At 47.9% G+C, this 27,067-nt stretch overlaps 1 protein-coding gene across 10 annotated transcripts; it reads left to right on the top strand.

The window, feature by feature from the left end:
• Positions 1-224: 224 nt before the first annotated feature.
• Positions 225-26,906, top strand: LOC116712889 (inactive ubiquitin carboxyl-terminal hydrolase 54-like). Of its 10 annotated transcripts, XM_032552753.1 has the most exons (23): positions 5,911-6,079; positions 11,183-11,640; positions 13,640-13,732; positions 13,807-13,941; positions 14,022-14,135; positions 14,232-14,314; positions 15,184-15,286; positions 15,367-15,513; positions 15,584-15,733; positions 17,475-17,643; positions 17,973-18,191; positions 18,295-18,423; positions 18,924-19,530; positions 19,742-19,866; positions 19,937-20,101; positions 21,781-21,900; positions 22,372-22,549; positions 22,749-23,037; positions 23,260-23,470; positions 23,544-23,641; positions 23,982-24,119; positions 24,619-24,778; positions 25,719-26,906. In XM_032552753.1, exons 2-23 carry the CDS (start codon positions 11,491-11,493, stop codon positions 26,198-26,200), a joined length of 4,065 nt encoding a protein of 1,354 aa, XP_032408644.1. In that variant the 5' UTR covers positions 5,911-6,079; positions 11,183-11,490; the 3' UTR covers positions 26,201-26,906. The 10 variants fall into 10 exon arrangements, with proteins under 10 accessions (XP_032408639.1, XP_032408645.1, XP_032408636.1 ...); XM_032552748.1 differs by lacking the exon at positions 5,911-6,079 and adding an exon at positions 225-636 and having other exon boundaries at positions 22,749-23,470; XM_032552745.1 differs by having other exon boundaries at positions 5,910-6,079; positions 22,749-23,470.
• The last annotated feature ends 161 nt before the right edge of the window (positions 26,907-27,067 follow it).

Below are 27,067 nucleotides of genomic sequence, written 5' to 3'. Positions count from 1 at the left end.
CATTTAATTTATATTCTAAACTTCAGGAATGTTTGGCATAAATCAGAGCAACAAGGAGCGATGAGTGTGTGTGTGTCTGTGTGTGTGTGTCGGGGTGTGTGTGTGTGTGTGTGTCGGGGTGTGTGTCGGGGTGTGTGTGTGTGTGTCGGGGTGTGTGTGTGTGTGTGTGTCGGGGTGTGTGTCGGGGTGTGTGTGTGTGTGTCGGGGTGTGTGTGTGTGTCGGGGTGTGTGTGTGTCTGCATGGCTAATGAGGCTGTGTATTGTTGCATTGTTGGATAAAATTAGCAGCTGAATGGCGGTGACCTGCAGAACCCGGTTCCCAGGGTTCTTTCACACGCTCCGGTTCTGGTTCTGTTCTGGTGTGTTTTCACATGTGAAAATATGTGTGAACCAAATGTGCATTTTTCATTGTTAGGGTTTGGTTTTGTTCTGGTTCGGTTCTGGTCCGGTTCTGCCCTGCCACCTGTTGTCCTGGCGCTGCTGCTGGCCCTTTAAGGGATCCAGGAAGTGGCCGGCGGCAGGAGGAGGAAACAGGTGTGCTGCTGACAGGATGATGTCATTCCTGGCTGAATCTCCTGCAGGGAGGAGGAGGAGGAGGAAGGAGACCCAGCAGGAGGAGCAGCAGGCCGAGTGAAGGTGAGCCGGCCTCGGGCCGTTAAAGGAACGTTCTGCGGTTCTGGTTCCGGATCAGATGGAGACTCAGGTGAAGCATCGATCAGAGCCAGATGGGCAAATAGAGTCTTAAAAACTCCATCACAGGTTTTAACTGTTTGATTCGGTTCTGAACATTTAGATCAAATTTTAACAGTAAAGTTTTAAAATCTGAAATAATCTCCAGTTTAAACTGATTTTATGATTAAATCTTCCAGAACCGGATTAGCTCAGTAAATATTTCCTTCCTGCAGAACATTTAAGATAAATAAAGTTTTATCTCAGATTGATAAACTGGTTCTGCTGTCATTCATCAGGAAACAGATTTAGTTCAGTTTAACCACATTAACTTCAGGCTGTAATAAAAAGTCAGGTTGTTTTTTAAAATGTTACCAGCATTAAAAATGTTCCTGTAATTTTAACTCCAGTTTTTGCGTCAGAGTCGCTTCAGGCTGATGACATCATCAGATAATCACTTTTATAAAATATTTAAACCAAAACAAAAGGCTAACACCTGTTAGCTAATAAAACTGCAGTTCTGATGAGTCTGTTAGCTCTCCTGCTAATAGATGAAGAAATATTTTTGCTTAGCATCTTGCTAACTTTTATTTTGGATTGCTCTAAATGAATTTTCCGTATAAATTTCTAAAGTGATGATTTATTTAGTTGTTTTGTAAACATTCAGCTGACATCTGTTTTGGTTATTGACTGATAAGAATCCTAGTAGCTACACGGTTATGTTCATGCTCTTACTTTGAAGTCTGTTTACACAGCAGTTCCATTTCCTCTCTTTTTTTTCAAGAAACTTTATTGAGAAACAGGCAACAACAAACAAACGACTGAATGAGGTTCACAGAAGAATCCAAAACTAACACAAACATGTTGATTATATCATGTTCTGGAGCTGCTCCAGTCTCCATGGCAACCATTCAGCTGTGCTAAACGCCTGGCTGGACCTAGCCCCGCCTTCGAGGCGCAGCTCCTCCCCCACTCAGCTCCTTCAGACTAGCCAGCAGCAATTAGCGTGGCAGAAAAACGCAAACTACTGTTCCTTTAAATCTTTAAACTATGAAAATATTTTCATTGATCTTTGCTGGGTTAAATGTAATTTAAATAAACGTAAACCTTTTAGATCTCTGGTTCAAACTCCTGATGGGGCTGGTAGTCTACGTATGTCTAGGGCCGGCTGTGAGAATGAGCTGCAGCGAGTCGGAGCTGAGAACAAACTGTGTGTGTGTGTGTGTGTGTGTGTGTGTGTGTGTGTGTGTCACCATCATATGACTGCTAGAGTAAACAGCTAGGATGTGATGTGGGATAACAGAGGTGATGTCATGCAGGTGACACACATACACACACAAACTCAGGTGTGTGTGTGTGTGTGTGTCACCTGACAGGATGTTTAATGTTCAGCTGGTTCAACCAAACTGGTTGTTGTGAGACTGTAATGGTTCTGACTCTCCTCCTCTGATCATCATTGAAACTCGACCAGCTGTTTCTGGTTCCACCTGAACAAGATGGCCGACTCCTCACTGCAGTCAGGCTCACCTTTACTCACCTGGCCGTTACCTTCATGTTCCTGCTTGATTCTCATCTCCCTTCAGTTCCCATCGAGTTTCTGCTTTGTTTTCAAATGTTTTCTGCCTGTTGGTTTCGGTTTGAGGAAGATTCTCCGCTGGTGAACTGGTCCAGACTGGATCTCCTCCAGATGCAGATAATTCTGAATTTCTTTGGAATCACAAAAAACTGGAAAATTTGACTAAAAATAAATCAACAGAGAAATAAAATTAATGTAATAATTAGAAACATTAAAAAGCTTTTAATCAGTTTTCAGGTTTTTTCTTTTCAAATAATTATAAATTAAGCCCCGCCCACAAAGTGTCTCCAGAACCAAAATAATAAACATTATTCTAACAAAAGGCTTTAAAATTAATAAAATATTAACTTAAAATGAAAAATCTGATTTTCTTTGGAGGAAAACATCAGGTCAATAGATGCTGTGACCTTTGACCTCTGTGTGGCCGTTCCTGCTCTGATGTTTTTCCATTAGAGGAATAAAAACGTCGGCCTCCATCTGGACCGGTTCTGTTTGTTCTGCTGGACGAGAGCAGAACCGGAACCGCTCAGGCCCGGTTCTGCTCGCTGGGTTTAGCAGCAGCTGCTGCAGCAGAGATAAGGTCCAGAGCGGTTCTGACCCGGCTCAGCGGACCGACCCAGCAGGAACTGAAAACAGGCGGGTCGTTTTCCACAGCAGGAAACAGGAAGCAGGAGGGTTCTGACCCGGCTCTGGTTCTGGTTCTGAGCTGGTCAGAAAGTTTTAACCTGAACGGATCATCAGAACCCCATCAGAACCTGTCAGATTTTGTTCTGATTCAGTGTTTTAATGTGACTCTGGACCTGAAAGTTGTAGATCTTAATAAACTCAGAACCAGAACCTTCAGCTGCTGCTGAACCCAGAAGAGTCTAAAGGTCTCGGTTCTTTATGAGCAGAACCCGGCTGTTTAAAAGCCTCAGCCCGTCTGAGCCGGTTGGACCCGGTTGGGCCCGGTTTAATAGAAGCCAGGCGGAGGAGGAATGTTTGAGGTTCTGAGCTGCGGTTCAGATGAGATCTCCACCCAAACCCAGAGCTGCTGCTGCACCAGACATCCCGACTCTCTGCCGGCCCTGCAGCTGGTTCTGGAGGGTTCTGATGACCCGAGTGCTGCAGAACCAGATGGGACTGGTCCTGGTTGTCCTAGCGTGTTTAAATGTTTCTGTTTGTTTTATGATCAGAACCAGAGAAGAGCAGCTCGCTCCGTCTCACTGACTGCGCTAACACTGGAGCTAACTTTAGCCTTTTAGCTAACACTGACTAAACTTTAGCGCAGTTAGCTTCCCTGATAAATTCTAAATTTACTCAGCTAATTTTTTAAAACTTTCAGTTGAATAAATTTCAACATCAGTGTTGAAGTTTGGGTTTGTAAATTCTTATGTTTATGTCCATGCTTTTATTTTGAAGGGCTGGCAGTCTGTTTCATTTCCTCTCCTCACCTCCTCTCACTTTTTTCTAGAAACTTTGAGCAGGTGACAAACAAATGGAAGAAACATACAGAACAAATCGTTTACAAACAACCAGAGCCGTTAATTAAATAATGCATAAAAAATTACAGATAATTGTTTTGATTTTTCAACATGGTTTAATTTAGCGGGTTTAGCATTAGCTTCTGCTAAATACCATGTTGGTGTAGTGACTTAGTGTTAGCATAGCTATTGCTTATGATGAATGCTTTATGGTTAGCATAGCTAATGCTTATGATGAATGCTTTATGGTTAGCATTGCTAATGCTTATGATGAATGCTTTATGGTTAGCATAGCTATTGCTTATGATGAATGCTTTATGGTTAGCATAGCTAATGCTTATGATGAATGCTTTATGGTTAGCATAGCTAATGCTTATGATGAATGCTTTATGGTTAGCATAGCTAATGCTTATGATGAATGCTTTATGGTTAGCATAGCTATTGCTTATGATGAATGCTTTATGGTTAGCATAGCTAATGCTTATGATGAATGCTTTATGGTTAGCATTGCTAATGCTTATGATGAATGCTTTATGGTTAGCATAGCTATTGCTTATGATGAATGCTTTATGGTTAGCATAGCTAATGCTTATGATGAATGCTTTATGGTTAGCATAGCTAATGCTTATGATGAATGCTTTATGGTTAGCATAGCTAATGCTTATGATGAATGCTTTATGGTTAGCATAGCTATTGCTTATGATGAATGCTTTATGGTTAGCATAGCTAATGCTTATGATGAATGCTTTATGGTTAGCGTAGCTAACCAATGCTCAGAATAAATGTTCTGCTCAGATAAAAACTGAATATTTCACAAGAAAACCAGAAAGAAACAAACAGAGAAAAGAGAATCTGAACCGATTAAAGCATCAGAACCAGAACCAGAACCGAGACCAAACCCAACGAATCTGATGTTTCCTGTTCTGAGGCCTGATGGGGCCTCTTTATCCAGCTCGGCCCGGGGCCCAGTTCCTCCTGACTCTGTCCGTGTTGTTGTGGTTTTGGGTCTGCAGCAGAACCGCAGTATGTTCTGTTTGTAGTAAACGGGTCAGGATCAGAACCAACGAGTCAGCAGAGAGCTGCCGGGTCGATTCTCACAGCTTCTATCGGATCAATAACCTGATCAATACTCAGAGCTGCCGGCTGCTCGGTCAGCTCACAGCGGCGTTCCAGGTCCAAACGGTTCTGGTGGGTCGACCCGGTCCAACCGGCTGCTGAGGGAGAGAATAACTGAGGTTAATTCAAACCAGCCTTTCACTGTTAGTTCCTACTTTTGATTTGGGATTTTTATATTTGGGGATAAATTTATATAATTAAAGAAGAATAAATAGAAAATAATAAAATAAAAAAGAATTAAATCATATTTTTAGATTATTTTTTTTTTACTGGAATTTTTTGTTCCTTGTTTGGTTAAAAATTAAATTTATTTTTATTCCCCTAGAATCGTTTTCCTCTGTGTGAATATTTGTGTAGCAGGAATCATATTGAACGGTTCTGGTTCTGGTTCTGTTTCAGAACCAGAACTGAGTTTTTATTTTAATGTGAAATAAAAACTCAGAGTTCAGTTATAAACAAAGATAAATAAAATACAAACAGAAATGATAAAACAATAAAACATGAGAATAAAAAGTCAGGAAATGTAGGAACAGATTTATTAAACAGGCAGAAGGTGAAGAAATTCATAAAATATCTTAAATTATCTCATTTAAAGTCAAAATTCAAAACAAAAGAAATAAAAAAAATTTAAATTTACTGAAAATAACAAAAAAAAAACTGATTCCAGAAAAACAGAAACTTAGATCTGATTTATTTAAACATTTATCTGAATGTATTCCCTCATAAGGAAATAATCCCAGCTGGTTTCCACCGTGTTTCTCTGCTCCTGGACTTTGACTAGGCCGCAGCTCTGCAGCCGTCAGAACCACCCGCTCATTCTTTCTGATCCTCCGGAAACTTTTTATTTCTGTTTTTAACAAGAAGAAAAACATCAAACTTTAACAAAGCGGATCCAGTTTCTATTATGGGATGTTGATGGGAAATGATGACGTCACAAAGCAGAAAGTTTCATCCGATCAGAAACCTGAAGGTTATCAAACCTGGACCCACCAGAACCTCAATGGACCGGGTCTGCCGAGTCCGCTGGGTCTCTGCCCCCCTCACGCGCACAGCCCGGCGCGCTCCCGGTCGTGCCCGCGCCGGGCTGTGCGCGTGCCCGTGCTGCAGGTAGTAACTCCGCCCCCTCCGTTCAGCACAATACCCGCCGCTCCGCTCCGGTCCGGTCCGGTCCGTCCTGTCCGGGTCCAGACTCTGCCGTCCGGCCCCGGGCCGCCCCGCATCCTGGCCGGGTGAAGGTCTCCCCCTCCGGCCGCAGGTGAGCCGCTCCGCCGAACCTCGGTGTTCCGGTTCTGACCGCGTCCTGCTCGCTGTGATGCTTTGCCACGGAGCCGCCGCTGCTCCGCAGTCCGGTTCCGGTTCTGGAGCTGCGGTCCTCTCCGGTTCGACCTTGTCCCGGCCTGCGGTGCTGGTCGGGTTCGGTTCCGGCCCGGTTCCGGTCCGCTCCGGTCTCTTTGTTCCCTGAAGTTTGCTGGAAGTGATGTCATGCTTCCCGCTCCGGACTCCGGCTGGAAAACTGCCGCTTCACGCTGCGGTTCGGCCGGTTCTGCTCAGCCCGGGTCCGGGACGGGTTCGGCTCTGAGGGATCCGGATGGTTCGGGTTTGATGAGAGCCATCCGGGTGGGTTCGTGGGTTCTGGACTCCCGGCTGTGGATGAGTCCCACCGGGAACAGCAGGAGGAGCCGTTCCCACACCGACCTGGTTCTGGTCCTGGTTCCGGTTCTGGACCTGGTTCTGGTCCTGGACCCGGTTCTGGACATGGTTCTGCTCTTGGTTCCGGTTCTGGACATGGTTCTGGTCCTTCACCCGGTTCTGGTTCTACTGTGACTGGAACAAAGTTTCTGTTCCGTTCCTCCAGAAAGTTCTGATCTGAGCAGAACTTTCCTGAAAGCTGAGGAAGGAGACCAGACCCGGTTCTGGAGGTTCTAGACTCATCCTGAACCCAAAGCTGCTGCGGTTCTGCTGAAGTTCTAGAAGCCCCGGTCCAGATCAATTAGAACTCAAATTGATCTGGAATCATGACCAGGTTCTGCTCGGACCAGGAGAGTCCATCGGTTCTGGTGAACCCGACCCGGCCTGGTTCTATTGGGTCAGAACTCTAGCTTTAAGGCCTGTGGGTTCTGGTGTTACTGGGACCATTAATGAGGTTCTGGATGTTTTTATTCTGGTGCCAGAAGCTGGTTCTGATCGACCCGTTCAGCCGGTAACATACTGACTGCTCAGCTCTTCTCCATCGGACTCGATCTGGACCAGAACCAGCCGGTTCTGATGCTCCCAGTCATGATGCTGCCACCGCCGTTCTTCACACTGAGGAGACTCCAGCTGTCCGGACCAGAACAGAACCCTGGTTCTGGATCCGGTCAATCAGTAAAAACTGATGCCTGAGGCAGAGAGTGGTTCTGACCGGACCGGTTCTGAAGCATCACGGGTCAGCAGCAGAACCATGAGGAAGAGCAGCTCCTCCCAGATTGTTAAAGTGAAACCAGAACTTTGGATCTGGTTCTGATCCGTTTACACGTCCAGGTTCTGTTCAGGTGGAGCTCAGACAAAAGATCGGATCAGAACCTTGTTCTCTAGAACTATGGAGAATGATGTGAACTCCAGAAACAGGAAGAGGAAGTCTGGAACAGGAAGGGAACTGTGGCAAACAGGAAACAGGAAGTAAAAAACTCTACAGTTTCTCCATAGAACGTAAATCCTCCAGGCCACCAGGGGGCGTCTGCAGCCGGTAAATATTCTGCTGTTCTATGAAATAGAAACACATGAAGTATGACGATATCTGAACTGCTCATCTTCACTGAAGGTCAGCGCCCCCTGGTGGCCTGGAGGATTTACGTTTAGTGGAGAAAGTTTACAGTGTTTGATACTCGATGTTTGTATCTGCAGCTTTTTTCTGTTGCATTTGGTTTTTTTCTGTATTTTTGTGTTTTGCTTTGTTTATGCGTTTCCTGCTCACTTGGACCTGCTGGCCACCGTACAGAACCAACAGGAAGTGACTTTGATTTTTCATAAGGTCAGAATATTCTGTAAAGTTCTGACTGGACCGGACTGATTGTGACCCGGTTGGAGAGGATCACATCCAGCGGCTGGCTAGCTAGCTAAACATTAGCTGCTCTAACCATGAAGTGCTAATTAAAAACCATGGTTATGCTAATGCTAAAGTGCTAAATTCAGCCATGTTGAATCCCACTACAGGCTGTAGTGATGCATTCTGGGTAGAGAATAAGCATCATTTGCTGCACGTGAAGAGAGGAAATGAAAAAGCTGCATAAACAGATTTAATTTACAGCATCTATGTAAACGTTTATGAATATAAACGCTGAAGTTTATTCAGTTAAAGTTTAAAATTTATCTGTAATTTGTTTTACTGGAAGCTAAGTGCTAAATGCTAAGAGCTAAGCTGAAAGTTAGCTCTGCTGTTAGCGCATTAGCAGAAGTGTCAGCCGGGTTCTGATCCAGGTTTATCGACCCAGAACCAGAACGGACCAGCCAGCTAAGGTTCTGGTTGGTCCATTTGGACCGTACTGGTTTGTGTTTAGAACTCCAGGAAGTGGCAGTCCCACAGCATGACGCAGCCTCCACCTGCCTGTCGTCACTCTGATGATGATACTTTAATTTATAGCAACTTTTAAACAAACGTTACAAAGTGAAGAAAAAAAAACTCGGTTCTGTGTTTTCCTGTGATTATCTCTGGTTCTGCAGCAGTAAAGTGACTGATCGGGTCTTACAGAACAGTCCAATTGCAGCGTCGCCAGGACGACCTCTGACCTGCAGGACGACCTCCGACCTATAGAGGTCACTGCCCTGCCTATCGATCTGCTGGTTTCTGTTTCCTCCTTCGTTAATCTGAAGTTGGTTATTCTGAGGGTGAGTCTGGATTAAATCCACCCAGATTATCCTGGAAGCTTTGGATTGAGGAGAAACGTCCCGGCCGTTCAGACAGGAAGCAGGAAGCACGGTGGTGGCTGCTGCAGCTGACAGGCTGAGGGCCAGACCTGGACCCGGCCTCCGGATCAGACATGTTTTACACACGTAGGCCTGTCACGATAGCAAATTTTGCTGAACGATTAATTGTCTCAAAAATTATTGCGATAAACGATAATATTGTTTGAAGATCTTTTTACACTGATTTAATGGAAATGACGTAATAATGCAGGTGATTTCCTGCCAAAGATAGATACACTTTATTTTCAAAAGAATATTTAACACTGGAAATGATAAACTAAATAAACAAAACAACCAAAAACAAAATAAAATGGATTCTCAGTCTCCATTAACAAAAAATGTACTGGAAAAAAAAAACTAAACAACATAAAGCCAAAGTGGAAATAAATACTGCATTCAACCAAAAGAGTGCAGATTATGAAGTCTGTATATTATGTTGCCCTTCAGTAATAATTAGATTTAAATAGAGAAGATGGGCACATCGACTACCTGATGCAATAATTCACACTACATGATTTTTTGCTCCTATTTTTCCCCTTACAACAATCTTAGATCGTTGGTCTTTCTAAGATTGTGTGGTGTGTTACGGTAGATCTTCGTTGCTGCTCTGATCTAAATCAGGATTTTTCCCCAACTGGGATCTTAACTGAACCTGTTGAATGTAACAGGCAGCCAATCAGAAAGCGCGGATTCTCCTCCGTGTTTTCTGAGGGGAAATTACGGAGGGGAATCCCAAACAGCTGACACGGCACAACCCAAAGTCCAGCGGACATTGGAGATGATATGTGGAAACAACATTAATGTTTATTCAACATGCAAAGAATATAGAAATGACAAGAGGAGGAGTTGGAGCGAAATTGCTACCGCAGTTGATAAACCCGGTAACTTTTCAGCTGTTCTTCGTTAACGTGACATAAACAGGTTCTAATGATTTTCATTCAGTCAGGACTTTACGCTGACACTAGTTACATGCACTGCAGGTAGATTGTAGTAAAGCATTGATTAATACCTGGTTTTAAAATTAGTTCACTAAACTTGTAGCCATTATTTTGTGCCCATTGTTGGACACCACACGGCAGGACCGAACCCGATCGAACCGTTATACCTAGGATTTCTGTCAGCTAATGTTTGGACCTGTCAGGTTTTGAAAATGGGCCGACAATCGGCCGACAGCTCTAAGATCGTGTCGTCTGCGCTGGGCTTTACACTAAGGAAATGAGGAAGGGAGGGTCAGTGGAGAGAACCGGAGTTGAGCCTTTTTTCATTCAGTGTCATTAACAGCAAGAGAAAAAGGCCGGAAGAGACGATAAAGCCGATAATTAAAATGGCGTCGATAGTTTTAATTTATCGTACGATTAATTGATTTATCGTTTATCGCGACAGGCCTATCACACGTCTGCTAATCCGCTAACAGCTGAGCTATTTTTGTTTTAGCGTTGTTGCTGACTTTGAAAGCAGACATGAACAAACCACCAGCGTTACTAAACTAATAAACGCTAATAACGCTAAATGCTACTAGCTACTAAACTAATAAACGCTAATAACGCTAAATGCTACTAGCTACTAAACTAATGAACGCTAATAACGCTAAATCCTACTAGCTACTAAACTACTACAATTCTCCTCAGTATTTGGTCAAAAAGTTCTTCCATCTAACTAACTTTCCCCAGACTGCTGGGATTAATCTGGAGGGTGAAGCAGGTCAAAGGTTTATAATCAGGGATGTTTCTTCCACAGTCTGAGGTTTAACCTCTAGTTGTGTCAGAACCGGGCCTGACAGGTCGGTGGGCTCCAGAACCCAGCTCCACTCAGACTCTGTAATCCCTCGGTGATCAGCTGATCCGACTGTTTGCTGCAGGAAGCACCTCAGTGGTGCCGCCTGGTGGCAGACAAAACCGCCTGGCAGTACCAGCCGGGTCCGGTCTGGGGTGGAGTCTGTCTGGCTGCTGGTGTAGTAAACAAGCGCTCCCTGCAGCGCTCCTTAATCCTCTGACTCCTGTTGCTCCCTGAGAGTCTCAGAACCGGCTCCATGGGTGGGTCTGTTCATCCAGAACCCCCTCGGTTCTACCCTGTGGTTCTGAGTCACAGTCTGGTCCCGGCAGGTTCTGACCCGGTTGGTGGCACTGGACCAGACAGCTGCAGTGACTCACCGTCTGAACCAGTAATTCTGGGTTTTCCTCTGTCATTACTGGAGCCTCAGTTTCTGCTGCGTCAGCGTCCAGAGCCGGGCCGGGCTCTGATTCAGACCAGACTGTATCTGCTGGTTCTGGCTCCCTGGCCCGGTCTACAGGTTCTGATCCGGCCCATCAGACTGGTAAAGCTTTGGGATTTTCTCAGTTTCAGGAAGAGAAACGGGAATGTTTGTTTAGGAATCTCGTTATTCCGGGATGATCGGCTCTTTCTTCTTCTCCTGCAGATCTGTGCCGACCCTAGACGCCTGCGCTGACCTTTGACCCCTGATCTGCCTTTCAAAGTGTCAGATTTGGGAAATAAAACCATTCCTTGAATCCTCACTGGAAGCCTGAGCTGCTGGAGCTGAAGTAAATCTCCTGGATTGTTTTTATTTTAATGGTAAAACGACAGGAGAAAACTTTGATAAAAGCTGATTTTTGGGGGTTTGTCCGGGAGTTTTCCTCGCCTGCGTCCTCCGGTCCGGAGGAGATGGATCCCTGGACCAGAGAACCAGGAAGTTGATCCGGGCCGGGCCGCAACAGAGGGAGGAGCATGTCCTGGAAGAGGAGCTACTTTGCATCAGGAGGCGGCGGAGGCACACAGGGAGTGGTGGCGACGCACACCATGGCGTCCATCGCTCCCAGTAAGGGGCTGAGCAACGAGCCAGGTCAGAACAGCTGCTTCCTGAACAGCGCCCTGCAGGTACCGCACACACACACAGAGACACACACACACAGAGATACACAGAGACACACACACACAGAGATACACAGAGACACACACAGCGATCCTGTTATTCTCTGAACAGATTATAAAACATAGAAATCACATCCAGAATATCTGATCTGTTTTATTTCTATAAAAGTCCGAGTCTTTGTGTGAGGCTGGAGAGACTCTTCACCATCACCCTAATCTGAGGAGGAAGGCTACAGATCACCACCAGAATCAGAACAGAACCCGACCGGACCGATCCAGAACTTTAATATTACTGCAGTCAGAGGAAACATGGTGATGGTTTAATTAGCTTTAGCTAAAGATGCTAAGAGTATGAATAGTTCTGGTCTCCACTGAGGCTGAGGGAGCCGACACTTTACATTATTATTACTATTAGTTATTATTTATTATTACTATTAATTATTATTTATTATTACTATTAATTATTATTTATTGTTATTACTATTATTATTATATAATTATAATTATAATATTATAATTATTATTTTATGACTATTATCAATTATTATTGTCAGTTATTATTACTATTATTATTATTTATTGTTACTATTAATTATTATTACTATTATCGATTATTATTATTAATCATTTTTATTACTATTATTAATAATTATTATCAATTATAATTACTATTATTATCATTATTTATTATTATTAATTGTTATTATTAATTATTATTATTGGTGGAGCTGTTATTGATTATGATTAATTTTTTTTCTTTTTTTTTACCCCTCCAGGGTATTTTGTGGCTCTAGTGTCCCTTATATGACAGCAGGCTGACAGGAAACGGGGAAGACATGCGGCAAATGTCGCCGGGTCCGGGAATTGAACCCGCGACGGCCGCGTCGAGGACTCAAGGCCTCCAAATACGGGTCGCGCTAACCGCTACGCCACCACGGCACGCCCCTTAATTAGTTATTTTAATATCAATATCTCTTTATCGACTCGTCGATCCGGTTAAATTCTGCTGAACTTGTAGCGTTTGGATTTTTATCTGACCCGGTTCTGGTCATAGTTCTGGACCGCTGTGTTCCTGCTGCAGTAGAACCTCAGAACCTTTCCCAGCACCGGTTCCGGTCCAGTTATCTGAAAGATCCAATTGGTTCCTGCTGAGTGGGAAACGGGCCGCCTCCAGTGATGGTTCTGACGAAACGGGCCGGATTGAACCGACCCGTCAGAACTCTGTGATCCAACAGAGCAGAACCGGTTCCTCGGTTCTTCCAGAACTTTCCTGCAGCCATTTGGACCTCAGAACAGGTCCATAAGAACCAGAGCCGCAGCGCTGCAGCGTCCTGGACCGGTTCCACTGCCAGGTTCTGCTCCGGGCGTCCTGCGGAGCCGTGAGCAGACGGTCCGGTACCAGAACCCGGCAGCATATTGGACTCGGCGGGACGGAGGAACAAACAGAACTGAGTCAGCACTTCCTGCTGGGTCGGGCCGGTCCGTTCAGGTTCTGTCTCTGCTCAGCCCGTCTCTGGTTCTGGTTCCCTCTAAACTGACCCCGTTGCTTCGGCCCACTGAGCGTTTCTGATCAACGCTGGCCCGTTTAAATCCGGACGGGTTCTGACCCGTCTCACCAACGGTCCGGTTCTGGTCCGGAGCCCTCAGTGACACCTGGTGGTGGAGGCGGGGATGGCAGCGATCAGAACCAGTTAAACCAGTTAAACCAGTAGAGGATCTTCATCATCATCATCCTCAGACCAGTGGAGGCTGCTGCAATCTGATTGGTCCGTTTAGACCCAGAACCAGAACCAGAACTGTTCCATGTATCTGACTGTAAATAAAACGATAATAAAAGGTTCTGGTTCTGTCCTCAGGTTCTGGTTCTGTCCTTAGGTTCTGGTTCTGGTCCTGTCCTCAGGTTCTGGTTCTGGTTCTGTCTTCAGGTTCTGGTTCTGGTTCTGGTTCTGTCCTCAGGTTCTGGTTCTGTCCTGTCCTCAGGTTCTGGTTCTGGTTCTGTCCCCAGGTTCTGTGGCACCTGGATATCTTCCGTCGGAGTTTCCGTCAGCTCTCCTCCCATAAGTGTCTGGAGGATTCCTGCATCTTCTGCGCCCTGAAGGTGAGGACCAGGAGCTCGGCCCGGTCCCGGCCTGGTTCCGGTCCGGTTCTGACCCGCTGTCTGCTCTCCTCCAGAACATCTTTGCCCAGTTCCAGTTCAGCAGTGAGAAGGTTCTGCCGTCCGACGCGCTGCGCAGCGCGCTGGCCAAGAGCTTCCAGGACCAGCAGCGCTTCCAGCTGGGCGTCATGGACGACGCCGCCGAGTGCTTCGTAAGGCCGGAACCGGACCGGAACCGGGCCGGAGCCGGGCGGTCCGATCGCACTTTCACTCTGGTTCTGCGTGTTCACAGGAGAACATCCTGATGAGGATCCACTTCCACATCTCAGACGAGACCAAGGAGGACGTCTGCACCGCCAGACACTGCATCCCGCACCAGAAGTTCGCCATGACGCTGTTCGAGCAGGTGAGGCGGCCCGACAGAACCATCAGAACCATCAGAACCATCAGCAGGTGTGTTGGTCTGTACAGCGGGTGAGACTGACCCGGTGTCTCCCCCCAGTGTGTGTGCAGCAGCTGCGGAGCGTCGTCCGACCCGCTGCCCTTCATCCAGATGGTCCACTACATCTCCACCACCTCGCTGTGGTGGGTTCCTTTCAGAGCCGCCATCTTGGACTCTGACGCGGTAGCTAGGCAACGCCTCGGGGTCGCCCTGGCAACCAGACACCCGAAGTGTTTCTGCAGCAGGTTGAGTGAAACCAGGAGGTCCAGGAAAGAGCTTCAGCTTCTATCAACGTATTTCTAGACCTGTAAACGTCTAGATCTTTATTTAATATGGAAATAAAGACGTTTCATCAGAATCCAGTTTAAAAACCAAAATGAAATAATATTTAGTTTCCATCAGAGATCCGACGACAGACGATCTGATGTCGTCAGAGACGAGTTTCACCAGAATGAAGTTCAGATCCATGAGGTCAGAGGTCACGATCTGTTTCATCAGGAGTTTAACAGAAACTTTAAAAGAAAAAACTTTCACTGAAATAAAAGGAGCTTTAGTTTATAAATCTGTTACATTTTGTCTGCAAAGGATTCAACAGCAGCAAAGAAATAACATTTAACATTAAAATAAATGATTCTAAATGCAAAACATTGGGCACAAATCCTGGAGGAACTCCAGAATAAAACCAATAAATTCATGATATTAACCTAATAAAGTCAGAATAATATGAGATTAGACATGTTATTATGCAAATGAGGTTGAAATAATGAGAATAAAGTTGTAATATTGCAAGAATAAAGTCAAAATAATATGAAGTTTTAATCGTAGCAGAATAAGTTTAATACTTTAATACAAGAATAAAATATGAAAATGATGCAAACATGAAGTGATGAAATCACCAGAATAAATCCGTAATAAAATGAGATTATTGTTTCCTGGCATAAAGTCCTGAGGAAGAGTCACTGCTGGATGCTGATTGGCTGATCAGGTCGCCCTGCTTCCTCCTCTTCCTCAGCAACCAGGCGGTGAAGATGCTGGAGTCCAGAGAGAATCCGACGCCCAGCATGTTCGGAGAGCTGCTGCGCAACGCCAGCATGGGCGACCTGCGCACCTGCCCAGTAAGCAGATACTGGTCCTGATACTGGTACTGGCCCAGATACTGGTCCTGTCCCAGTCCTGATTCTGGTCCCGTCCTCAGAGCCGGTGCGGCCAGCAGCTCCGGATCGCCCGGGTTCTGCTCAACAGCCCAGAGATCGTCAGCATCGGCCTGGTGTGGGACTCGGAGCACTCGGACCTGGCCGAGGACGTCATCCACTCTCTGGGAACCCGCCTGCGACTCGGAGATGTGAGGAACCGACCTGGAGGTGAACCGGAGCGCGGCGGGCAAACGGGCTGACCCGGTTCTGGTTCTGCAGCTGTTCTACAGGGTGACGGAGGAGAAGGCCCGGCAGGCCGAGCTCTACCTGGTGGGCGTGGTCTGCTACTACGGCAAGCACTACTCCACCTTCTTCTTCCAGACCAAGATCAGGAGATGGATGTACTTCGATGACGCTCATGTGAAGGAGGTGAGACCCGAAACCAGCCGGCCCGGTTCTGATGGAGTCCGATTTATTACCTTAAACCTGGTGGAGGGTCTGTTGGTCCCAGTGAGGTCCCAGTGAGGTCACAGTGAGATGTAATTATATTAGTTGTGTTACCACCCCACGCCACTAGAGGCAGTATCAGGCCAGAAAAGATGCGACTAAGGAGCAGATGTAGAAGTTCACAGAAAACTACAGAATCTGTTAAAAACTGTGAGCTGCGCTGAAGTAAATAAAAGAGAAAAGTTCAAATTCATGCTGAGAGTGAAAATCCTTCCTAAAGATGAAAATATATCACAGATTTCAAAAGAAAATAAAAACAGGAGACCGCGGATTATATAGGAAATAGCGCCCCCTTCACTTCTGGAGTGCAATGGTCCCATTTCCAAATAAGGTCTGAGACTGACAGTGGTCCCGCCCCTTCCTGTTTGCTGCAGCGAGGTGGACTTGGAGGATTCAGGCACATCATTTACCCAGAATGCATTGCAGCGTGAACAACATGGCGACATTCCTGTGAAAATATTTTATTAAAATGTATAAAAACTAAGATAAATATTTCTCAAATAAGGTCTATTTTTATAAACAGTTGTGTTTCCCTTTAAGAAAAATGTTGTAATTAGATGAAGAAAAACTCATAATAATGTCATAATAACTTAATAAAACTAGTAAACCAAGAGTAAAGTTATAGAAATACCAAAATAAAGTCATAAATATGAGCATAATGTCAGAGAATAAAGTCATATTTTACAGTGTAACTGATAATTAATCTGTGGAAATAACCAGATTATGATGAAGGATGAAGGATCTGCTCCTCTTCCTCACTTCAGCTCACAGTTCCATCCCTCCATCATCCATCCCTCCATTCCTCTCTCTCTCTCCTGCTCTGGTTTTTCTTTCTTTGTGAAACAGGAAATCCCTCCATTGTTTGTTGGTGCAGCTGGTCAGATCAGAGGTCAGAGGTCAGATCAGTGAACACTTTTTGCCCACGTTGCAGACCAGCTCCCGTCTCTTTCTGCCTGTTGAACAAACCGTTACTCTCTTTGCTCCGGTCCGGTCCGGTCCGAGCGCTGCTTTGGAAAACGGAGGACGGGTGGAAACGATAGAGAGAGAAAAGAAAAGCTAAAGGAAGTTTTTCTCCATCAGAGACGGTGAGACGCTGTTGGCCGGATCCGGATCATTTTCTCACATTTACAGCAGAATCAGATTTTAAAACCAGACGATTTATTTCCAACACTTTGGGTTTTTAGAGGAAGGTCAGAGAAACTGGTTGAAGCTCAGTTCCAGTTTTCTTTAGTTTATGGAAAGTTTTCAGTTAGAAAACCTGAATCAATACTGAAACAAGAGATTTGGGAAAAACTGAAGAAATGTAAACATTTGACCTGATTTATGATTTTATTGAAGAAACTTTAGAAAAGAAAATGGTTGATGGAAATTCAACCTTCGTTTCTATAGAAACCGTGAGAAATCTTCTCGCTGATTTTCTGAAACATCCCATAATAGTTTCATGTTTCTGTGTTTATATCAATCAGAAACATTCGTTCCCATGGCAACCAGAGCAGAGCTCAGGTTTCCTCTGGTTCTCCGGTGGTCGGTTCTGGAGTTCTGGGTTAGCCTTCTGATCACGATCCAGTCCAGAACCGGACCTCCAGCTGTCAGAGGTTTCAATGAACGGGTCCAACACGGCCTTGCTGTTCCCCTCCCCTCCCTGTTTCTGCTGTTCCCTCAGATCGGGCCCCGGTGGAAGGACGTGGTGTCGCGCTGCATTAAGGGCCGCTACCAGCCGCTGCTGCTGCTGTACGCCGACCCGCGCGGGACGCCGGTGACCCTGCAGGACCTGCCGCCGCACCTCGACCTGCAGCGCCTCCACAGGGCCGGCTACGACAGCGAGGACTCTGGTAACAGGAGGAGCAGACACTCGACCTGCCGCCGCTACTGGCTACCAGCTTTAGGGCTACCAGCTGTAGAGCTACAGCTACAGGTGTAGAGCTACCAGCTGTACATAGCTCTACAGCTACATATGTAGGTGTAGCTGGTAGTTCTACAGCTGGTAGCTCTACAGCTGGTAGTTCTACAGCTGGTAGTTCTACAGCTGGTAGCTCTACAGCTGGTAGCTCTACAGCTGGTAGTTCTACAGCTGGTAGCTCTACAGCGGCTCTAGCTGCTACAGGGCTACCGGTAGCTCTCTGTGTTTCACTCATAAATGACCCATTGCCGCCCCCTGCAGGCCGTGAGCCGTCCATCTCCAGCGACACTCGAACCGACTCGTCCACAGAGAGCTACTGTGGCCGCCAGTCCTCCCAGTCCTCCCAGTCCTCCCAGTCCCACCATGAGGCCGTGGCGAGTCGCTGCTCCTCCGATTCCCAGGGAACGCTCGTCTGCATGGAGCGACCCGACAGAACCGACAGAACGCTGCATGCCTCCCTCTGCAGCCTGGACGCCATAGGTACCAGACTGTCCTCTGCTGTCCTCACTCACTGCTTCACTCATTCACTCATTCACCGTGTTGCATGATGGGTAAACCATCCCATAATGCCTGTCATTGTAAGGCCGCGCGGCGGACGCCGAGCAGCCTCTGAGGAAAGGAGGCGGGGCCGCAGAAAGGAGGCGGAGCTCCAACTGGTCGCGGCGAATCAAACCAGAACTCGATCCGCCATCGGCAGGTTACCACAGCGATGGTAGGCGGGGCTTAGATTAACGAGGAAATAAAATAAATTATAATCTAATAAACAGGAAGTTAGAGTCACCAGAACGCAAAGATCAGAATAAAGAGTTTATTACATCAGTTAGTTTATGAAGAGAATAAAACAAGCAGGTGATGATGAGGTTTGATTTAATCTGGTACTGAATCTGGTTTAATCTGGTTCAAACTGGTTTAATCTGGTTCAAACTGGTTTAATCTAATCTGGTTCAAACTGGTTTAATCTGGTTCAAACTGGTTTAATCTAATCTGGTTCAAACTGGTTTAATCTGGTTCAAACTGGTTTAATCTAATCTGGTTCAAACTGGTTTAATCTGGTTCAAACTGGTTTAATCTAATCTGGTACAATCTGGTTTAATCTGGTCGGTTCTTCATGTCCTCAGTCTCTCGCCGTTGGTTCCTCATCGCTGCTGTCCTCTGTCCTCCTCCGTCTCTCCTCTCGTCCTCTACATGTTTTTCTTCTCCTCTGTCCTCCAGGAGAAACCTTAAAGGAGAAGCAGGCTCCTCGGCACCTCCCCAAACCTTCATCCTCCTCCTCATCCTCAGCCGGTCGCCTCAGAGACTTTAAGGAGACGATGACCAACATGATCCGCCCGCCGTCCTCCTCGTCCTCCTCCTCTCTGCCGGCCGCAGTCCTCTCCTCCGAGCTCCTCCCTGCTGCAGACGCAGCTCTGAGCTCCTCCTCCTCTCCAGTCCAGGACTGGGAGGCCGACAGCACCAGCAGCGAGTCCAAAGCCAGCTCCTCTGGAGGAGTGGGGAGGTGCCGGCCGGCGTGGAGGCCGCGGAAGGAGACGCTCAACATCGACGCCATCTTCATGCGCGAGCGGCGGAGGCAGGCGGGATACAGCCCCCTGGGAGGAGGAGCCTGTGAGCCCGACGGGGCCCACACCACCTCCTTGGGCCAGGAGGAGGCGCCGTCCATCAGAGCGGCCTTCTCCCGGACTCTCCCCAGCTCCTTCACAGGACGGCAGCTCCCTGCTCCTCCTGCTCCTCCCAGGCTGATCCAGAGGATGGAGAGCGGCTACGAGAGCAGCGACAGGAACAGCGGCAGCCCCGTCAGCCTGGACCTCAGCCTGGGAGACAGGTGAGACTGTTAGGCCCCAAACCCGGAGGTGAAAGGTCACAGAGTTACCAGAGGAGCCCCAAACAACATTCATGAATTTCAGGTCTCTGGGTCTGGGGTCAAAGAGCAACAGGAGACGGTTAAGACTTGACCTTTGACCTACAGCTTCACTCTGGTTCTGGGTGCTATTGGAAAGAATCACATCCCATAATATGATCCACTGTGTCTGCAGGGACAGTGGTGAGAAGAAGCCTTCCTCCTCCTCCTCATCCTCAGGACCCTCATGGAGGAACATCAGGTCAAAGAGCAGCGGCGCTCTGCTGCAGGACCTCCACTCCTCCAGCAGGGGGAGCCTCGGTACGAAGGCCGACGTCTGTAGGACCCGATCCAGAGTCTGTCTGTAACCCTGATGTTCCTGCTGCCGCAGCGCCCCCCGCAGGCCGCAGCGAGCTGGACGAGCTGCAGGAGGAGGTGCTGAGGAGAGCCAGGGAGGAGGAGCAGCAGCGGCGGCAGGAGAAGGAGAGGGAGGAGGCGCTGGGCTTCAACCCCAGACCCAGCAAGTACCTGGACCTGGACCAGCTGCAGATCCAAGGTAACTCAGGATGGAGGATCCTGACGGTTGATCCCTGCTGGATCTGCTGTCGTCTCGTGTTCTGGTTGGACTGCAGAACCTGGTGATCCACTGAGCTCCTGGTGATCCACTGAGCTCCTGGTGATCCACTGAGCTCCTGGTGATCCACTGAGCTCCTGGTGATCCACTGAGCTCCTGAGATGATGGACGGTTAAATCTGCAGTTCTTTGAAGACAGAGCGGTCCATGTTCATCTGGATCTAACGTTCCTGGTAACTGATGATGGTTCTCCAGCAGAGAGCTGCCGGACCGGAGCGGATCCTCCAGAACCTGTTGGTCTGGTTTCCATGTTCAACCAGAACATCCCAGCCGAGACCATCTGGACTTTGTGACATGGAGTTTTGCTCTGCCTGAATGAGGGATGATCCTCATCATGCAGATGGTTTAAAAGAACCTCAGGAGGTTCTGATGGGTCCAAAATGGACCAAGACGTTACACCACAAACCATTATCTGGATCCTGATGGTTTCATGTTATCTGCTGCTGTAGCTCAGCTGCTTCAAGGTTCCACATATTATCTGGGGGAATAGTTAAATCCTCCTGATCACGGTGTGATTTTTATCAGAAGGAGAAACAGACGGGATCAGGTTGACCTGAACAGAATCTGGCCACATGTATGAAGATTCCCTGGATCTTCATTCCAGTCGTGTTTTAAATAATCCAGATGTGATTAGAGTCCAGAGAGCTGGAAGACTCCACAGGTCAGAGAGAAAACTGGACCAGTCAAAGTATCAACTCAATCTGTGTGACGGTAACGAAACCATCAGCAGCTTGTAGATATTCATGGTTGAGTTTGTGCAGATGGATTCATAAACCTCCTGTTGGCCCGACGTGATGGAGCCGCAGGAGGAGAGGAAATCAACCAGGAGCTGATCGATTCTTATTGATCATATTGATAACATTTATTAGAAACAATAGTTTTATGTTTAGTTCTGGATTTGAACCAGAACTTAAGATAAGATAAGATGAGATAAATCTTTATTGTCATTGTCACAAGAACAACGAAATTTAAAAGGCGCCATCAGTCAGTGCATATGCTTAAAAACAAAAAATAAGTGTCTCACAATTCACACACAATGTAAGAATTAAATAACAAATAACTGATAAAAAAAACCAATAAATAAGAACAGCCACATTCTCACATACATCATTCATGATGATTAATGGTTGTTTTTGATTGCATCTAGTTTTATTATTGCTGTCGGGTAGAAACTGTCTCTGAGACGGTTGGTTCTGGTTCTGGTTGCTCTGTATCTTCTGCCTGAAGGCAGCAGTGTGAACAGAGAAGGTCCGGGGTGAGAAGTGTCCTTTGTGATGTGTTGTGCTTTTCTTAGACAGCGGTCGCTGTGCAGGTCCTCCAGTGAGGGGAGAGGGCAGCCAATGATTTTTTGGGCTGTATTCACAACCCTTTGGAGAGCTTTCCTTTGAGCCGCAGTGCTGCTGTTATTAAGGGAGCTTCTGTTACTCTGTGTGTGTGTGTGTCAGTGTGTGTGTGTGTCAGTGTGTGTGTGGTCAGCAGATGGAGCAGCAGGAATGTTCTCCACTGATCTGCTGAACAAACTCCAACTGAAATACAAAGGAAGTGATGAACAAACAGCTGCCATTGTTACTGACATTGTGTGTGTGTGTGTGTGCTCTGCAGGTAAAGGCGACAGCTTTGACAGGTGTGTGATGGAGGCGGAGCTCCTGCTGGACCAGTCGTTGCGCTTGGAGCAGGCGGGCGACGTTGCAGCGGCGCTGTCTGCGGTCAATGAAGCCGTCTGTAAGCCCCGCCCCTTTGTGTGACCCCACCCCTCTTTGTGACCCCGCCCCTTCATAACGAATCTCAGTCCTGGTGGGGAACCAGAACCGGGTTCTCCGGTCTCTCAGAGGAACCTTAGCTCCTGTTTCTAGTCAGTCGGTCGATCGGCTGGTTCTGGGTTCTGATCCGGTCCAAATTGCCTGAAACCTGCAGCAGAAGAAGTCTGTGATTGATGAGAGTAGATCAGTCCTGAAACAGAACCAGAACCTTCGGCCCGGTTTCATTGGTTTGGGTTTCCATTCTTTCTGTTTGATTTCCTCACAGCGCCACCATGAGGCCGCATCGCCTCCTGATGTTTCACTTCCTGTTTCCTTTAAACATTTCTGCATGACCTCATCACAGTGTTTTATTATTTATTCACCTTTTCTTTTCCATTTATTCCTTTTCCTTTATTTTCTGTTTCCATGGTTACGTTTTCCTGCACCGCTGCAGCCAAGCTGCGGCCGGCGGCGGCTCAGGGCGGAGCCGGTAGCCACAGCCGGCTGCAGCGCTGCATGAGGAGATGCCGCAGCCTGCAGCAGCGCATGCAGCAGCTGCTGCTGCAGCAGTCAGAGGCAGTAAAACAGGAAGCAGAGCAGCAGGAGGAGCAGCAGACGCTGGAACAGCCCAGGTACCACCTGCTCTGCTCAGCCAATCACAGGCCAGCTGGCCCAGCCTGTTGGGGCTCAGTGCTGCCCCCTACTGTCAGGATCAGAGTGGAGCTGCTGGATCTGTTTTCCATTTCTGTGACACGTTATCTACGTCATAACGTCTAAGCCCCGCCCCCTCAGAGCAGCAGGTGACCTCAGTCTTCTCTCCATCCTCTGCAGATCAAAGCCTCTCCAGCTCCCAGTTCTTCTGACAGAGAAGCAGGGCGACCAATCAGCTGCCGGACAAGACCACCAGGCTCCTCCCCCTTTCACCTGCCTTGTTAAGCCCCTCCCTCCTGCATCAAGTTTGCCCTCTGACCCCGCCTCCAGCAGGAGCCCCTGCTCTGGCTTTGGGAAACCCCTCGGTAGCGCCAGGTCCCTCCCTGCTCTCGCTGTGGAAACCAACCTGCCCCCTCCACCGGAAGAGGCGTGGCCTGAGCCGTCACAAGCCCCGCCCCCTCAGTGGCCATGTTCCCAAACTCCATCCCCTGCTGGAGGTAACAACAGGCATCATGAGGTGATGGAGGATCACTGCAGAAACAAACAGGCCACGCCCACAAACCTAGCCCCGCCCCCTTCCTCCTGCCCAACCAGGAAGTGGTCTTGTTTAACCCCGGATCAGCTGGATGTTATGGATTCTCCCTCATGCTCCGCCCCCACCGCCCCACCTGTGGGCCGGCCAATCAGGAGCTGCTCCCCACCAGCCAATCAGGTTCTCAGAGCCGCCCTGCCTGTTCAACGCTGGGCCGAAAACGTCAACAGATACTACAACTCCCAGCATGCAGCAGCAGAGGGGGAGGAGTTATCGGAGCTGGAGACGCTGTACCAGGCCAGCCTGCAGGCTCCCAGCATGCCGCGGGGCAGCCGTGGCGTCAGCCCGCAGCCAGGGGGCAGCAGAGCAGGTAGGAGCCCAGATGGCAGGAACTCCTCTTCAGATGTGAACATCAGTGTGAACACTTCCTGTTTCTGTTCCAGCGGTGAGGAGAACGCCATCCGGATCCAGACGCTCCAAAACGCCGACGGCTGAAATTGAGAGAAACGCCTACAGGAGACCGGTCTCACCTGGAGAGCAGGTAGAACCCACAGGAAGCTGCTGCTAACACCAGAACCAAGAGAGTTTATCGATCAGTTTATATTCAGTAAACTGATCGATAAACTGGAGTTTTAGGTTTTTACAGAATCTGCTGTGGTTCTGGTTGACATGAGAACCTTCTGGGTTTTCTGAACATCTTGGTTCTGAAGGTAACTAACGGTAACTTCCTGCTGCAGCCGGTTTTCGCCTTCAGCAGGAATCGATTTCTGACAGAAACAAGTTTTTATCTTTGAGTCTGGAAGTAAAATCCTAAAAACTGATGAATGAAACCAGATTCATCCTGACGTTCTTCCTCACTGATTCCTCTGTGTCCTCTGCAGCCCCCTGCAGGCGAAGACGAGAACTACAGCGCAGAGAACCTGCGACGCCTCGCTCGAAGTCTGAGCGGAACCGTCATCGGGTCGAGACCGCAGAACCTCCAGCAGAACCTCCAGTGCAGCTGTGTACGTCACACACAGGTTCATGCTGCCACCTGGTGGTGACATGTGGTCACTGCAGCCTGCTTCATGAACCGTTCCTCTGGTGATTCAGACTGACTCAGTTCAAAGACCAGATAAAACCAGGAAGTTAATTCTGTTCTGAGTCCAGCAGGTTTGGACTGAGGTCAAAGTTCAGCAGGTTTAACATCAGGTTTAGTTTCAGGTTCCTCTGCTTGTTCGGCCTCAAGCTGCTGGTTAAACATTCTGGTTTAGTTTTGCCCTGAGCCCGGTTTGCCAGGCGGCGCCGGCCCGGTCCACTGGCCCGGTCCGTCCTGAACTCGGCCTGCGGAGGAACCCTGATGTTTTGCTCTTGCTGAACGTCTGATCTGCTGAAGCTACGGTGGCTCAGAGGAGACACATGCTGACAGGAAGTCGGATCAGAACATTTCAGGGTTTGTTCAGTTCATCTTCATCATGTTAACTGTTTCTCCTCTTCCCTTCACCTTCATCCCCCTCCTCTTCCTCACCACCTCTGAAGGACCCCTCTGTGTCCAGGCCCCCCCTCAGACACTCAGACCTTCACTGCTCCTCTTCCTCCTTGGACCTCCCCTCCTCCTTCCACCGACTCCACGGCCCTCCGGCTCCACGGCCCCCCCACACGCAGACGCCACGGCCCCCCCCCTCCTGGGGACGCTCAGGTAACCCGTCACCTCTTCATCCTCCACCTCCTCCTCTTCCTCATTGACCTGCTGACTTCCTGTTGGGTGAAACTCAAACTGTTCATTAGGAACTGGTTCATGTTCACATCCTTCATGTAGTTCACTGAATCAGTTCACTAACCAGTTCTTTAGGTTCCCTTTACTAAATGTTTCCTTTAGTTTTACCAATCAGTCGTCATCATGGCTGACTTCCTGCGGCTCTGATTGGCTAAGGAGTATTGCATCACTTCCTGTTGCTGTTATTCTCTTTGTTTTTATTTGATCTAAACTTTATTGATTTATTTTAACATAAACAAGTTGAAACATATTTTACTTTTAACTCCGTGTTCTCAACCTGCCGAGCCTCGCTAGTCTAGTTAGCTTAGCATTAGCTTTGTTAGCTTAGCATCAGCAGTTGGACCTCACGTTGGCCGGGTGGCGGTCCGTAGGAAGCCTCGATCCAGAACCACCGACCCGTTTGAGTTTCTCCTGCTCAAAACCAAACCTGCTGATGATCAGAACCGAGACGGAAGCAGCGATCGGTTCTGGTCGGTTCTGATGGGTTCTGGTCGGTTCTGATGGGTTCTGGTCGGTTCTGGTCGGTTCCTCCTCGACCGGCTGACGATTCTCAGCTTCATAATTCTGATGAATCCAGAAACAAAAACCGGGACGATTTAAAAGAACAAACAGAAAAAAACATTTTGTTGATCAGAACTGAATTAAAAAGCAATAAAATCATAAAAGGTTTTGAATAGTTTTTCATTTTCCTGCATTCGGTTCTGATGGGTTCTTGTCGGTTCTGATTGGTTCCTTTTGTCTCATTGGTCGGTTAACTGGACTTTAACCTGAACAACTCGACTAAATAAACTAGTTTTAACCAGAACCAGAACCAGGCAGGTGTTCACCAGGTAACTCTGCTCTTCCTCCTCCTCTTCCTCAGGTTCTCCTTGGCACCAGGTTCTGGTTCTGTCTGACAGCGGCCCGACTCCCTCGGCTCTCCACAGCGTCGCCATGAGTTACGCCACTCTTCCTCGCCGTGCCTGGCCCCCCTCCTCCTCCTCTTCCTCCCTCCCCAGGCCCAGACCCGGTTCTGTCGGTTCCGGTCCACAGAGTCTCTACGGCGCCCCGCCCGCCCCCCACCGCCATCGTCAGGCGTCACTTCCTGTTGTTGCTCCACGGCGCCCCCGTGTGTCAGGAGACGTTCCTGCTCAGCCTCTGCGCCTCGACGTTCCCCCAGAGACGGACTGGCGGCGCCATGTGGACCCGCGGGCCGCCCGGCGCCAGCAGCTTCCTGCCCGACCCGGCCGGCCTCTGTGGCCCGGTACCGTTTGGGCAGCAAACAGAGAGGGAGGCGTCAGCAGGTTCATGGGGGTCAGAGGTCACGACCAGAACCAGAACCTGAGAGGAGACAGAAGAAGCTGAGCAGATCCAGAACTTCCCTGAAGAACCAGAACAGAGCCGGATCGGAACCAAAGCCAGCAGAACTCTTGGTCCAGATGTGGACCCTGGTCTCCTCCAGAACCTCCTCCAGAACCTCCTCTGTTCTGCTGGACCCATGTGGCTCCAGCTGAGCAGCAGGCGAAGAAAAGACTTCCTGTGTTCAGCTGAACAGAACCTGGATGTGGTTCTGCAGGTTCTGGTTCTGTTGGACTGCAGAGCTCATCGGGTTTCCTTTGGGATCTTCAGACTGAAGCTTCCTGTTTCCTCGGCGTTCTGATTGGTTCTGCTCTTCAGATCTCCATCCAACTCTGATGTCACTTCCTCTGTTCAACATCCAGTTTTCTTCGCCGTTTTCCAGCTCTTTAGGCGATGGAGGAACTCAGACCGCTGACTCCACCCGGCTGGCGCTCCAGGTGGCAGAAACAAACCAACCAGCTTCAGAAACGTCTGGGTTAAAGTTCAGAAAGTTCTGCTTGTTTTTCTCCACCAAACAGACGATTAAAAAGCTTCAAGGAAACGATTCAAGTCTCATCATTCAGCCTCGTCACAAGTTCTGGTTCGGTTGACCCAGAAGGTTCTGGATGAGTCCAGAAACCAGAACAACAAAAATAGAAAAATGTTGTGCAACTTTTCAGTTTCAGGTAGAAAATCTGAATGAAAGAAAAAAATAAAGATTTTCCACTTTTGACCTTCATCAAGTGAAAAATGATTTAATGCAAAAACGTTTTATTGAAATTAATATTATATATTATATAATATAACCACCTGTTTTCTACATTTTCCCCCTGGACTAATTACATAATTTATTTGTAGAACGTGATGATAATCAGATCAATCATCAAAAGGATT

The sequence above is a fragment of the Xiphophorus hellerii genome, chromosome 22 (assembly GCF_003331165.1).
Source record: "Xiphophorus hellerii strain 12219 chromosome 22, Xiphophorus_hellerii-4.1, whole genome shotgun sequence".
In the NCBI taxonomy this organism is placed as follows: domain Eukaryota; kingdom Metazoa; phylum Chordata; class Actinopteri; order Cyprinodontiformes; family Poeciliidae; genus Xiphophorus; species Xiphophorus hellerii.
The sequence above is the reverse complement of the archived record's forward strand: the minus strand, read 5'-3'. Positions and strand labels throughout refer to the sequence as shown.